General features: G+C 33.1%; 1 protein-coding gene across 1 annotated transcript; it reads right to left on the bottom strand.

Annotated features, from left to right (window-relative positions):
- Positions 1–1248: 1248 nt before the first annotated feature.
- Positions 1249–2004, bottom strand: LOC149266943 (uncharacterized protein C2F7.02c-like). Its single transcript, XM_089409698.1, has one exon. The coding sequence runs from the start codon at positions 2002–2004 to the stop codon at positions 1249–1251; it is 756 nt and encodes a 251-aa protein (XP_089265824.1).
- Between the last annotated feature and the right edge of the window lie 13858 nt (positions 2005–15862).

Genomic DNA, 15862 nt, shown 5'->3' with positions numbered 1-15862 from the left:
ATTTGATATCAATCTATATTTGAACCTAGAGTTTTGTGTCTTGACATAAGTTACATCAAAAAATTTATTATAACTTCTTTTTTTATGAGGTTTTAAATTGTGAAAGTTGATAATATTAAGGAGAGATATTGAGGAACATCTAGTTTAAATTTCATATCTTATTTCTATATATTTTAGAGATATGCTTTAAATAATTTATTATTCTTGAATGCTCCTAAAATAAGTTTCAAATAGATTTTGGTTCACTATATTTTCAAAGATATTATTAAGTCAGGAATCCCGAATGCTTTTGAAATCAATTTCAAATAGAAAGTCAGGGATCTTGAATGTTTAGGATAATGAAACTTGGAACATATTAAGGCAAATTCTTGATAGACATATAGTTCAAATTTCATAATTTGGTTATCTACCCTTTTAGATATATACATTGTTGAATCTAAAATTTGCAATGGATAGTAAAACCAATTTTGAATAAGTCAAATTGGTATTTTTTTGTAACATTTTTTCTAGTAATTTTCAAACTGTGAAATATTTATGTAAAATTTGCAATAGATTGTAAAACCAATTTTGAATAAGTCAAATTGGTATTTTTGTTGTAACATTTTTTCTAGTAATTTTCAAACTGTGAAATATTTATGTATCTCAACAGAGATATAAACTTACCTCAAGTAATAACTTGATAATTATATTCCTTAATTGGAAACATGACACCGTGTACAGATTTGCTAATAGAAAGAAAAAAAAATAAGCCAATTTTATGAAAATTACTATAACTTTCTATCGGCAATTGATTCGTAATTTCAATTGCGAAAATAGAATATACAAAATTGTTATAATTTTGTTAAAATATCAACCTATAAAATACCCTTCATATATTTATATAAAAAATTCTAAGCCATTTCCAAAAAACCATGTTATACTAATGCAAAGAAAAAAGCAGAACAATCCAACGAACACATTAAAATAAAATATCAACCTATAAAATATCCTTCATATATTTATATGAAAATTTATTAACGTTTTAATCATATTTTATAGAAATTTTTATTTTTATATTTCCACTTCAATATACGTAAATTTATTAACGTTTTAATCATATTTAATACAAATTGTTATTTTTATATTTCCACTTCAATATACGTATTTATTGATTGGTAATTTCAATTGCGAAAATCGAATATATAAAATTGTTATGATTTTGTTAATCTTTTTGATTATGTTGAGTCAGTATTAACTTCATCACTTCTCTCAAGGCAGTATTAACTCGATCAAGTCTCTCACGTCATCGAAGGAGTAAGGAAATTTTGGATCTTGGATTTCGAGGAGGAAAGACAGGAGTCGAAAGAGGGAATTGTCGTCAGTGTTGTCGCCAGTCCAGGAATCGATCTCGATGGCATTTTGTGGTTGGAGATAATAGGAGGTTCGGCGGTCGTCAACTATTATGACGTTTTTCAGATCCCGTCCCAGAATAGACAGGTCCTTCACTGCATCGGGGACTCCTTCAACTTGGGTGCAGTGGCGTCTGTCAAGGCGGTGGGTGCGGGGAATTATATTTGTGTTTGTGATGGCGTGTTGCGAGGGAGGCAATAAATCCAAGATCTTGTCCACCACAGCATTTGCATAGCATTCCAGTCCTGCCGTGAAGATGACAATCTCATACAACCCTGTGCTGCCTAATTCCTGCAACAATTTGTCCACGCCAGGCCTTTTCGACACATACAGGGGTTTGTCGTAGCCCTCAAGAGATAGGGTAAAATCATAGCCGCCTGGCGCTGGTGTAAAATCGGCATGAACCAGAGTTCCGTCCAAGTCTAACACCAGTGTTTTCTTATTTGGATTTTCTCCAAAATCCATGGGAGGTAAAACGCCCCCAGCCTGGCGATTCAACCCACTGTCATTCAAAGGCAAAGACACGTGTGGCTCACTAACATGCACGTTTGGTGATTCACCTTCATCTGGGCGGGGTTCTCCATTGCCATTAGGGTTGGCGCTGGAAGACGGCATTTTGAAGAAAACCCTAGGTCTCCCACCAGTTTGGATATTGAATTACTGAATGAGAGATCAGCTTACTGGTAAAGAGAGAATTGAATTATGGTTGAAGAGAACACGTTTAGAATTGGATATTGAATTGAATAAATGAACTTGCTTGCAGATCATGAAATAAACTTGTAAAGGGACACGACCGTTGAAGATAGTCACCGTGTTATCGATTCGTGCGTATCAGCCGCGTTCCATTGACCACCCATCAGTTGTTTTTATCCGTGCATCTATTTTAGGTCGTAGTCATAAATCTACATAAGAGAGGGTAAGTGATTGGATTGGATTGTAGTGAAATCAATTTCTCACTAATAGTTCTTAAAAAGAAGAATATGAGAAAAATAATTATAAACTCATATACAAACATTAACTCCAGATCATGTACCTTAATTAATATGGAGCCATTAATATGGAGCCATTAATTCCAGATTCTGATATACTTTATACAATAAACGATATAATGTATATAATTACCTATATAAGCTATTAATATTTATAATTTCTATTCATGAATTAAATTTTAAAATCCAAATTACAGAGGAGCACATGTCAGCAAAATGTTGTTTCTGTAATGATAAAATAAGTGTTAAGTACAATTTTGTTGTTTTAATGATAAAATAACATTGCTTTAATGATAAAATAACAAAGTAGACAGTGGCAATCACGGCGAAATCCCTGTTTAGCAGCACTACTATATGTAGGGGGTTTTAAGACAATATTTAAGACAATTTTTATGTCAATTGTCTTAACTTAAGACAAAAATAAACTTTTGCAGTGTCTCAAAATTATTGTCTTAAATGTTTGTCTCTATAAAGACAATATAGAACATATATTATTATTGTCTCCATAAAGACAGGAATTATTGTCTCTTAAAAGACATTTTCATTTGTCTCTCTAGATACAATTTCATTTGTCCTTGTAGAGACACTTTCATTTTTGTCTCTTTAGAAACAATCACATTTTTGTCTTTTGAGAGACAATAGATGAGATTAAAAACATATTGTCTCTATAGAGACTATATGTCCATAATTCCAATTATTGTCCCTCTAGAGACAATATAAAAAAATATTTATAAAATACACAAAATCAATTTAAATGTTCTTTTAAGGTGGTTTCAACATTCAAAGTTCCCAAATAGTGATTTTAATTACCTTAAATCTCTCTTGTTTATGGATACAAAAAAAAAAAATCCCATCATTTTTAAATCTAACACCAAAGTCATTTTAAATCTAAATGGAAAAACAATTTTGGAAAGCAACATTGCAAATAATAAGGAAACACACTTATATTTGTTGAAAATACATTCATGTCATTTGAGCATGGATCCTCACTTGGAACTTCATTTTAAGACATATTATGAGGGAAAAGAAAAATGTTATAGATTTCTTCATCCTACAAGAGGGTGGTTAAATCCACAATTTCAAGACCCTTATATAATTGGAATTGGCTTCCTTGATAAAAAAGAATTGTAATAATGTATATGCATTTGAAAGGTTTTACAAAAGATGGAAAATTGACACAGTTCCTAGCAACATGATATACGTTAATTTTCAATCTATTGGTGACCTACAAAGTTATCTTGTCCACTATTGGCTTTAACAATTTGAGTTGGGTCCATCTCCTGTTTGTAGCCCGAGAATTTCTGCAATTGGTATCCAAATTGGTGGTGATCTAGGTCCTGGGGAAGCTTCATATCCAACGAATCTAATTAAGGTAATTAACTATTCTGATCGACTTCATAGCAAGATCAAGTTGCGGAGAAGTCCCTATCACTAGCTTTTTTTTGGCAGTTAATCATTTCTTGGAGGCACACCAAATCACCCATCCTTGTTCCTGTTAAGAATAAAATAATAAATTCACGTAAACCAAGTTTTATACCATTGCACAACCATTTCCAAGAGAGCTAATTACCCAAATAAAATAAAATAAATTTAGTGCATACCTCAAATAGAAATGTGTGCACTGTTAGTATTTCTTCATTGTCAATTGCCTTACCTTGCATGATTCCCCAAAGCACCTGCAAATGCAAGAGTATAGTCATTTCTAGGTTACCATGGTAATATTAGTTTTGAGATATATGTTGGGTAAGTGTCATATTTGTTTACAATAAAGCCTATTTAATTTTATATAAAGTCCATGTTCAAAAATTGAAATTTGAATACCAACCTAGCAAATTCTAGGTTGATATGAATCTGATAAATAAACAATCATGTGTGTTTTATGTGAAGATTAAGAAGAGAACCAAAGGAAGAGAAATTTTCTACTATTTTTAATACATAATCATTTTACGCTAAAAACTAATATAATAAATAGATAGACAAACATTATAACTGTTATCCTAATTAAAATTTGCTGAAACGTGGGTTGAAATTGATAATTTGAAGGGTTATGTGGGCAGTGCAAACAAAAGTTAGAGAGTCAATCATAATGCTAAATTCGCCTGTTGTAATAAACTACAACATGTGGCCGTCATTTGGAAAATCTAGGGTTAGCTGTATACTTGGTTGTACACTAAACTACAAGATAGGGTTGACTGTACTCTTGCTGGCTGGGTCCCAATTTGCCAAATTGGGCCTCTCTCTCCAATTGCCACCAAGAAAATAATATAAATGGATGAAAATGAGAATCAAGTAGACAACAATTCGATAAGGAAATGTGGCCACAGTCCAATTACAGTACAATACCCCATAATAAAACAAACATTATTATCTTCTAGCATTTTATAAGGATAGACTTTCCTATTCAAACATATCAAATCTGCAAGATATGAAAACTCAACTATGTCTAAGGGAATGTGGCCACAGTCCAATTACAGTACAATACCCCATAATAAAACAAACATTAACATCTTCTGGCATTTTATAACGATAGACTTTCCTATTCAAACATATCAAATCTGCAAGATATGAAAACTCAACTGTCTGATTGTACCGCTATATTTATGACATTGTGCCAAGAAAAGAAGCAAAAATATGAGGAAAAATAAACTAGAAGAAAGTCGATCAGACCCTCGTATCTGTTCACAACTACTTCCAAGTACTACCCTCGTATCAATGTACTTGCTTCCAAGTTCTCATTGGTGTGCAGAATTGCAAACCATGGGATATGTGATTTTGGCGGATAAAAGGGATATATAAACCATAAATTATTTCATTTACATGGTCATGAAAATCACATAAAAAGGTGTCCAAAAAAATGGACCAAAGAAAGTTGGCATCCATCATCTTATTAGAATTATGATCGAGACATTTCCGTTACTGCTTAGGATGTTATGATGATTAATTAAATTTAAGTGTTCATTGATTTGGACAACAGAAAAGTTGACATACATCATTTTGAAGCTAAATTGTTACTAGAATGATGATTAAGGCATTCTCATGACCACTTAGAATGTTATTGTCATAAATTAATTCTAAAGGCTCAATAAAATAATTGTGACATAATTATAGGATTGCATGTTGGGTTCTAATTGAAGCTTAATGGAAGTTGAGAAATTTGAATGTTAAGGGACAAAGAAATATATGGACTTGTTTCTATGCAATACCAAAAAATGATGGTATCAATGTGGAGAGTATTGACTTTAACAACAATTTATGAAGCAAGGAATACAAGAAATTTACCAAAAAGTGCAGAAGGGGAATACTGTAAAATAATATTCACTTGTGTAATTGTATTATACAAAATAGTCACTATATAAAATGATGGTGATTATAAAAAGTACATTATATTTGACTAATTTGTTCAAAACACCACCATAACTATCTCCTCAAATATTTCAATGAACCTCTCACTAAATCTCCATCCCTATTTTCACTCATTCTCCTCACTCTCTCAACCATAAGTAGACTTCTATGCTTGGTCTACTTCATTACGTTTCTTGTCATATAATTTAAATATTACATATAATTCACAAGTATGAGTTATTCCATCATACTCCTCATTAACATGTACTTGTGAATTCATTATTATTTGTCTCTCAATTGGTCCATTTTTTTTTTATCTTCAATCTATTGCATTCTTCTTTTTCGACCTTTCACTTTCATTTTCATTTATCTTCAATTTCCACCTTGTACCTACAAAACATAAATAGGTGTTTTTTAAAGTCCATATAAAAATGTTACCATCCACTAGAATATATGGTTAAATATTTGATTCTTCAATGCTTTCTTCATGAAGGTATGTGACAGTTAGTGAGGTTACTGGAAGAGATATTTTCTACTATTTTTTTGAGTCAGAAAGAGATCCAGAAAATGATCCACTTCTTCTTTGTCTTATAGGAGGTCCTAGTTGCATGGGTTTTACTGGATTTGTCTATGAGATTGGTTAGCTATGAGAAATCTTGCTCTTATTGTCTGTTTTGATGCTCAAAATCTCTATTTACTGAATGAAATTTGATATTTTATACATTTAGTTTTGAAATTGAGTAATTTTGGAAATGGGCATGTGAACTTCTTTTTGAAATGGCCATGTGTAAGTTCATTTTTGGCCATCTTATTGCAATTGGCATCCAAAACAGAGTCAAATTCTATTATACTTGGCATCATGTATCTTGTCTCATACTTCAACCTTTTTTCAACATCCAAAGGGATTTTCTCACCAAGCATGAGTAAAGCAGTAGTCTCAGGTTTCTTTATCCATGGAAAACCACCAATCATCACCTACTGTACAACCAAAACAACAGGTGCACATGTCATAATAAGCAACATCTTCTTCCATCCCTGCATTAGTTTCATCATCATAACAACAAAGGAAATCAATGCAATCACAAAAGGTTGTTCACCATAAGCTTTTTCCTCGTCAAACATGATCTAATCCTTGAATACAACCATCCCCTAAACTAAGAAAAGGCTTTGTGTAAAAACAGGATTGGGCTGCTTCTTAACTTCCATCTCAATAGGACATGTAGCATTTCAAGTTGGGTTTAATGTGGGTAGCCTATTAAGTACAGTATCACCCAAAGTTGTTGTACCCCTTGCTTCTGCTATGAATTCAAATGCCACTAACATAAATACAACACAATCGAAAGCAGGGCAAAGCATATCACAAACATGTGTGCCATATAAATTATTTAATCATATTAGTGTTTTAGGCACTCAAATATCTTTAGCCAATTCAACAAGGACATTGATCACCCCATTAAATGGAATTGTTGTAGTGCCAACACCCAGAGACAAATATCACGAGACTAAATCAGTGACAATATGTAAGTCCACTTGGTCTAGTCCATGGTCAAAATGTGGGAGCCCATCCAGTAATAAGGGCAAGGATATCACCACAAATGGGTTCTCAATGGAAAACTCAATTGTCACAGTCACAATAGAAACAAGAACATCGACAAGGGAAAAATGGAATGCAAAGTTCCATGTCCAGTAGTTTAGGAAGCCCATATATTGAACCTCCAACTTCTGAACTAATGTAATGATATTGGGAGGTGGCATAAGTGCCAAATTTCATACCAAATAAGCTCTTAGGTGAATAAGGCTCTGGCCCATGCCTATGTACCATATTGTACATGTATACTTGTTCAAGCTCAGAGGCAACTGATGTGTGAATATTTGATACATTAGTTTTTCATGCAGCTAATCTATAAATGTTTTTAGTTATTAAGTTCCATTTGTTTTTGCATAAGGTAAAATTAAATCCTTGTATACTTATTGTGGGTGCCTTCAAAGTGGAAAATGGTCAAATCACAAAAGGTATTTTCTAATGGTTCAATGGATGTCTTGTTAATACAACCGAGGCTAACCTATTTAATCTTATATACAGTCCATGTTCAAATATTGAAATTAGCATACGATCATAGCAGATTTTGGGTTGATATGAATCTGATAAATAAACAATCCACTGTGTATTGATGTGAGGATTAAGAAGATAACCAAAGAGTTGATAAATCTCTAGTTTTAATAGCAAAATGCATGTTAATATGAAAAAATGAAAGAGAGAGAAAAAATAAAAGACACATATCTCTATTTACATCCAAAAAGTAGTGATTTACATTGATATGAACACAATGAATTTTGACATATGTTTGAAAAGAGTTTTTCCACATCTATATGTCATTTGAAGACAACAATGAAATATCTATTTCAACTTATCTCTAGCAATGTAAAATAGAAAACATCTTCATATTGCTTGCAGGCCAATTGTCCAAAATCATCTTTATCCTCATCTTCCTCATAAGGGGCACTAGACGATGGTGTTTAAGAGCTAGAAATTACAATTTGTTGCGGTAAAGGAGACCCTGAGGCTGTAGTGTCATGTTTTGGCAAGCACGCTTTGTAATTCATCATTTAATAAAAGACCTTGCCGAAGAAGTTCGTCATCTGTATTGTCATAATCAATAATAGATTATCAATAAATCAAATTAAAATTTCCCAGAAACAAACTTAAAGAACTAAAAAAACTTCTTATAGTGTCTCAAGACCCATATGTTTTTAAGCCTGCTTCTCAATAGCATTTCCATGTACTACAATGATTTTAATAACTAAATGAAAAATATAAAATACTCATTTCCTGGACCTGAATGTAAAGAGTAGAAAACAAAAAAATAAGGCATTCAGAATAAGAATAGCTTTTGCAAGAAGTTGAGATTGATATCAGACAAATATTTCAATGGGTGTGCCATAAAAAATAGTACTCATGACGTGAACATGGACCTACATCTAATTTATAATAAAAATTCCATTTTCATTCCAGATTATAACACTATACAGAGTTGACATTAATAACATAAGCAAATAATATTATTAAAAAGTAATAACTAATGGTAGAATATGCTCATATAGTCTGAAAAAGTTCAATTCAATGTTGATGGTGCATAAAGATTAAAAGTAAATAAACTCAAATATTAACTGATAATGCACTCTGTGATATAAATTTTGAATCGAGACAACATATAATTTCTCCACCTCAACCGAGACCCACTAGTGCTAAAAAACAAAGATGTACTAACACTAATTCAGGTGCATATGAGTGGATTCAATGGTCTACCCTATGAAGCTAGAGTCTGAAACAGGTTGGACAAAATTTGTTGAGTATTCGCTAATATTGAAAATACCCTTTCAAGATCTTCAAATAATCAATCAAATCCCGTCTTCCAATCTCTAATTTAGGTGGAAAACTTGGGGTTGTGGAGGGAACAACAGCCGAGACACCATGGTTGTTGCTTGGCACAAATGATCAAGTCATCAGCCTCTCAAAGGGCATGGTGCATTCTTTCAAACATTTTTGGATGGGCCCCAGGAGAATTCTCTGTTGTTCTTGGAATTGAATTGAATTTCAATATGGCATTAAAAAAATACCCATACGGGTGAAGTCAGTATCGAGATCACCAAGCACATTGGTTAGCTATGGGAAATTTTTCTCTTATTGTCTGTTTCAATGGTCAAAATTTCTATTACGTGAATGAATTTTGTTCTTAAGTTGTTTTTCCACGGCTGTATTTCATTTGAAGACAACACTGAAATCTTTATTTCAACTTATCTCTAGCAGCGTAAGATAGAAAACATCTTCACATTACTGCGGGCCAATTGTGAAAAATCATATTAAGCCTCATCTTCCTCATAAGGGGCACTAGAATATGGTGTTTGAGAGCTAGAGATCACAAGTTGTCATGGTAAAGGAGACCCTGAGGCTGTAGCATCATGTTTTGCAAGAAATCTTTGTAATTAATCATTTAATAAAATACCTTGCCGAAGAAGGTCGTCATCTCTATGGTCATAATCAATAATATATTGTCAATAAAGGAAATTGAAATTTCCTAGAAACACACTTAAAGAACTCAAAAAACTGTATATAGTGTCTCAAGACCCATATGTTTATAAGCATGTCTCTTAATAGCATTTCCCTGTACTACAATGATTTTAATAACTAAATGAAAAATATAAAATACTCATTTCATGGACTTGAATGTAAAGAGAAGAAAACAAAAAAATAAGGCATTCAGAATAAGATTAGCTTTTGCAATAATTTGAGATTGATGTACAACAAATATTTCAATGGGTGTGCCACTGATGTGAACATGGACCTAAATACACTTTATAATACAAAGGCAATTTTCATTCTAGATTATAACTCTATATGGAGTTGACATTAATAACAGAAGCAAATAATATTATTAAAAAGTAATACCTAACGGTAGAATATGCTCATATAGTTTGAAAAAGTTCAATTCAATGTTGATGGTGCACAAAGATTAAAAGATATAAACTCAAATCTTAATTGATAATGCATTGTGTGATATAAATGTTGAATCGAGCCAACATATAATCACTTGACCTCAACCTAGACCCACTAGTGCTAAAAAACAGAGATGTACTAACACCAATGCAGGTGCATATGAGCGGATTCAATGGTTGACCCTATGAAGCCAGAGTCTGGACTAGGTTGGGCATAATCTGTTGAGTATTCGCTGAGATTGAAAATACCCTTTCAATATCGTCATATAATCAATCAAATCTCATCTTCCAATCTCTAATTTAGTGGACAACTTGGGGTTGTGGAGGGAACAACAGTCGAGACAACATGGCTGTTGCTTGGCACAAATTATCGAGTCATCAACCTCTCAAAGGACATGCTGCATTCTTTTAAAATTTTTTGGATGGGCACTAGGATCTTAAGCTCATACAAACAAATAACTCATATCATGGGAAATTAGAAATTGAGATATCTTGTCCCTGTGAAACCAATGTAAAATGTATAAGCTTCCTGCTATTTACAGTCATATTAATCCTAAAATTAACTATCATAGTATGGCGCTGCAAGAATGCTTTAGTGTAATATATATGCATTTGATTGAATTTTTCTTGAGATTTGAGATAACAATTTAAAATCAAATTCCCCTAAAATCTTAATATTTTAGGCTGCAGAGATATTTAGATCTTCTATGCTAGAGAATTGGATCAGTGCCAATGAATAAGACACAAGCACAATACGCAACAAGTTATACTCGAGGTTTAGATCTTCTGATATGGATAATTGGATTAGTGTCAATGATTAGGACACGAGAAAAATACACAACACATTATACCCAAAAAAACTTGGGTTAAACAAACACACTTCACAATATACAACAAAAGAACCATGGGTTAAACTAACAAATAGAAAACTAAACCCAAAAATAGGGCTATGAGAAGTCATAGAAAAAGTCAGTGAGGCTTGAAATGATTTGTGGATAAACTGGTTAAGTTAGAGCCAAAGACATGTGTGGATAGACAGATTGAAGAAATGAAGGACAATTGAGTCTAATTGAAATCATGGACACATCAAGTTTAAATTCTTGTGGAGGAAGCAGAGCCTTAAATCCAATAAAAATGGCTAAAGCACCATGTTTAAACTAATCAAACATGGTGTAGAGATACAGGGCCATGGTGTAAGACCTAGTGAAAAGCACGTTGTTGAAATGTGTAATATCAACTTACACAGTGAAGTGAAATATATTAAGCATCTCCCTCGTGTAAGATTAACTCTTTTATTTTGATATGACCAAATTGTTTTTACATCATCTGTGTTTAATCCTATTTTACGAATATTTTTAGTTGAATGATTATTCGTATAGTGTCATCTTCCTTGATGTTTTTTGGTTATGGATTTAGGTTTCACTGGAGCGTAGTCCCTCAGTAATGTCTTGGAATCGCAATGACTGTATCAATGATGTTTTCGGTGTTGATTAATGCTATAGTTAGGGGTAAATAGTAAATCTAAACCATTGACATCTATTCTAGTTTGTGATTTCAATTATGATTTGTGTTTCTCGGGTATGAAAAAAATTGGGAACAATTTTCCATTTGACCCTAGTTTTATTTAGTATTATGAAAAAAGGGGTGTCACTTTAGAGTTTGGATAGTTCCATTTAGTTCCAGGAAGTTTATTCATTTTGGATGGAAATGGAAAAAAATGGTTACTATATTTTGTTAACCCTAGTTTTATCTAGTATTATGGAAAAATGTGTTATTATTTGGCATAGTTCCGTTTAGTTCCATGAAGTTTATTCCCTTTGGCTAGAAATGTAGCCCATGGGTTATCTCTACGCCATGGCCCTGTATCTCTAGGACATAAAAGTAATAATTGATGGAATGATAAATGTAGGGTTTCAAATCTGGACATTCATAAAAAAGATGTCTAATGGGAAGATGTATCAAATGTTACCTATCAAATTCTAAAAGTGCACTAGAAATAAGGAATTCTAGCTAAAACCATTCCTCATAAATTATGATAAGAAAATAATTATTGATGATATAAATTGAAAGTAGAGGTTTAGGGAGAAACCCTCAATAGTCCTACAAAAGCCAATACGAGAAATGAAGTCATTAGTTTTGGATTTAAGGCCCTGCTCCCTAAATCATTTCAAACTAATGTGTTCACCATTTCTATTAAATTAATTTTCCCTTCATTGCTTCAATCCACCTGTGCACATCTCTAGCTTAACCAGTTTATTGCCATGCCAAGCATCCATAGCTTTTTGCATGATTTCTCATAGTCTTTAGTCAAAGAACTAAACCAAATCAACCAACCCTTGCTGTAACATGCAGTCTTGAATACTCACACAGACTGTTCTGGTTCTTGGCTTAATATATGAGAACAAATCCATCTAATGTTGGGTTTGATATTATAGAGATGTAAAATCTAATATAGACTTCTACTACTAATGTTGGGTTTATTATGTAGAGATGTAAAATCTAATACAGACTTATACTACTGTTTTGGTTACTAGTTTAATATATGAGAACATATCCATCTAATGTTGTGTTTGATATGCAGAGATGTAAAATCTAATACAGAGTTATGAATGATATGTATTTTTTTAAATGTTTAAAAGAAAAATAATGTAATCTCTGCACTTTGCTAATATTTGATAAATTGACCATTTATAGGAACTTGTGAAGAGAATGAATTGTCCTGCTTCACAACTCAGAGATGCGTATTGATGCTTAATTTCAATGCTCTACATGATCAAAGTTACTGAATCCTCAAGAAAGAATAAAATATTGACCATACAGAGATCCATTTTTGTCGGGTAGAATCACTATGAGGAGCTCCAATTCCTTGCCCCTCAGTTTGTTGATTGCATCTTTGTATACAATTTTCAGAGCTTTTAAAATGGTCAGGTCATGCCATGTAGACTGGAATAATAGGTTCAAGATTGAATACCTGCAACCAGGGGAAGGCATAAACCAATAACAAATATTATTAGCAATTTTTTTCTAGGTTTTATGTACAACATAGGATAAACTGAAAATCATGTCACAACCTCTAAAATGAATATGAAAGGTCAATGAGGCCCACATGTTCCTACCATGCCAAAGATTTCACAAATTTTAGCCAGCTCCTGACAAAATCCAAGAGCAACACTTTCTTGAACGCCCCACGGGAAGTCGATAAAAGAATAGTGATTAATTAGGTCTCCATTGACCATTTTCTATTTCATCTCATGTTATGCAAATGTTAGCTAACAAATTACAAACAATAAAAGATTTCAATAGTACAAAGTTTATACATAGGCTACTTTCCTATTGAAGAACATATATCCTTTATGTCATATATGGACATTATCTTTAAGAGAAGATAGTCATTACCTTATTCATCATGTTCCATTGACCTACTTGCAGTAGGAATACAACTTGTTGACACCTATTGAAGTACAATTTTACAGTATATTGGCAGAAGTATTTTTCTATCAGCAGAAGTAATTTTTTTTTTATAGAATGCATTCAATCATATCCATGGTGGGAATAGTTCTCATTGGCAAGGAGAACTATTCTGAATGGTCCCGGATGATAAAACACACCCTCATTTTCAATGAGTTGTGGAAAGGAGTGTGTGTCGGAGACAGAGACAATGAACCAATATAGCCTACCTCAGACAAAGAACTCGTCATTTGGGAAAACAAGAATAGAAAAGCTTATGCATTAATCACAACATCTGTAAATGACGAGGTCAGTTGCCATATTTCATCATATTCAACTGCCTTTGAAGCCTTACAAAAGCTGAAAGAACTCTATGACTCACATTCTGCACTTGAAGTTGTTCAACTCATGATTAAACTCTTCACTCTTGAACTACAAAATAATGATTCTCTTGCTCTTGCATCTGAAGTAAAATCTATAATGCATGATATCAAATCCACTAAGGTTGAATTGGATATTCCTCTTATAGATTTTCTCAAGGCACTTTATCCTACTTACTCCAATTATCTTGAGTCATTGCAAGCAAATGGAAATCTCAAAGATATCACCTTTGACTCTCTTGTGAAAAAGTTTGCTAAAAGAGAGAAAGTTTTTGGAAAGAAGACAAACCCTAAATCTTCTGAAGAGGCTGTGTGCCTTGCTCATAAAGAAAAGCATCCTGCTCAATATTCTTCAAGAGGAAGAGGTGGTCGAAGAGGAAGAGGAAGATATTTCAAAGGCAGGGGGGGCAGACACCCTCAAGGAGAAAAGGAAGATTTGCACTGCATTCGCTGCAAAAGAAATGGATCACATGATGCCTCTGCATGCAAGCTACCATGGGACAAAATTGAGCAGCAAATAAACCAAAAGATAGGTAAAATTGATGATACAGACAAAGGTATATCACTTGAATCCACTCACTATGTTGTGGCACAATGTAACATTGGAGTAAATGAAGATTTTTTTAATGCTTCACTTGCTTCTTGGAAAAATGATTGGTTGCTTGATTAAGGAGCAACCTGCCACATGACTCATAGAAAAGATTTTTTTTGAAGAATTTACTGACAATGTTGATGGAGCAATATACTTTGCAGACCAATCAAAAATCAAGCCATCAGGACTTGGCACAATCAGGCTTAAATTGCCTAGTCTTCCAGACTTTTGTTTGCATCATGTTCTATATCTCCCACAACTCAAGAGAAACTTGCTGTCCTTGGTCCACATCCACTAGCAAGGTCACTCCATTCATATGTTTGATGGCAAGCTTGAGGTAAGAAAAGCATCTAACCACTCACTTGTCATGAGGGGAATAGAAGAAGAAAGACTTCTCAAGCTGCAAGGAACCTCTACTCATGCACAACATTTCTCATACAATTCTCATCATGAAGAAGGTACACTTCCATCAAGTTTATTATGGCATGCTAGATTTGGACATTTGAACTATGAAAGTCTCCCCTTGTTGAAGAAAAATGGTGTTGCTGGTTTGCCTACAATTCCTAGGAAATTTAAGCAATGTGATGCTTGTATTCTAGGAAAGCATAGCAAACAATCTTTTCATGATTCACATACAAGAGCACATAGAAAACTTGAACTCATTCATTTAGATTTATGTGGTCCAATGCCTGTTCCTTCTATAAATGGAAATAAATATATGATGATTTTTATTGATGACTACACCAGAATGCGTTGGGTATATTTATTGAACAACAAATTTGATGCTTTTCAAACATTCAAGAATTTTCATAAATGGATTGAAAATGATGCACAATCTCATATTAGGTCTATTCGCACTGATAATGGAAAAGAATACACATCAAATGAATTTGAAAATTATCTTTGCCAACATGGGATCAAACATCAAACAACTGTGCCTTATAATCCCCAACATAATGGTGTAGCTGAAAGAATGAATAGGACAATCATAAATATGGTACGATCCATGCTCTTCTTCAAAAATGTAAAGATAATGTTTTGGGCTGATGCTATTCTATGTGATGCATATATAAAGAATAGATGTCCATCTAATGCTATTAGAAACAAGACTCCTTATGAAATGTGGTATGGACATGTTCCTTTAGTAAAGCATCTCAGGGTCTTTGGTTCCACCTGTTATGCCTTGAGACCAAAGGTACATAGAAACAAACTTGGTGCTAGAAGTCGCA

Source organism: Pinus tabuliformis, chromosome 6 (genome assembly GCF_031772625.1).
Source record: "Pinus tabuliformis cultivar Carrire ecotype Pingquan chromosome 6, CPIR1, whole genome shotgun sequence".
Taxonomy (NCBI): domain Eukaryota; kingdom Viridiplantae; phylum Streptophyta; class Pinopsida; order Pinales; family Pinaceae; genus Pinus; species Pinus tabuliformis.
Note: the sequence above shows the minus strand (reverse complement) of the source record. Positions and strands in the feature narration are given on the sequence as shown.

Coding starts and splice junctions, on each gene's coding strand:
- LOC149266943 (XM_089409698.1), bottom strand. CDS start 2,004: ATGCCGTCTTCCAGCGCCAACCCTAATGGCAATGGAGAACCCCGCCCA.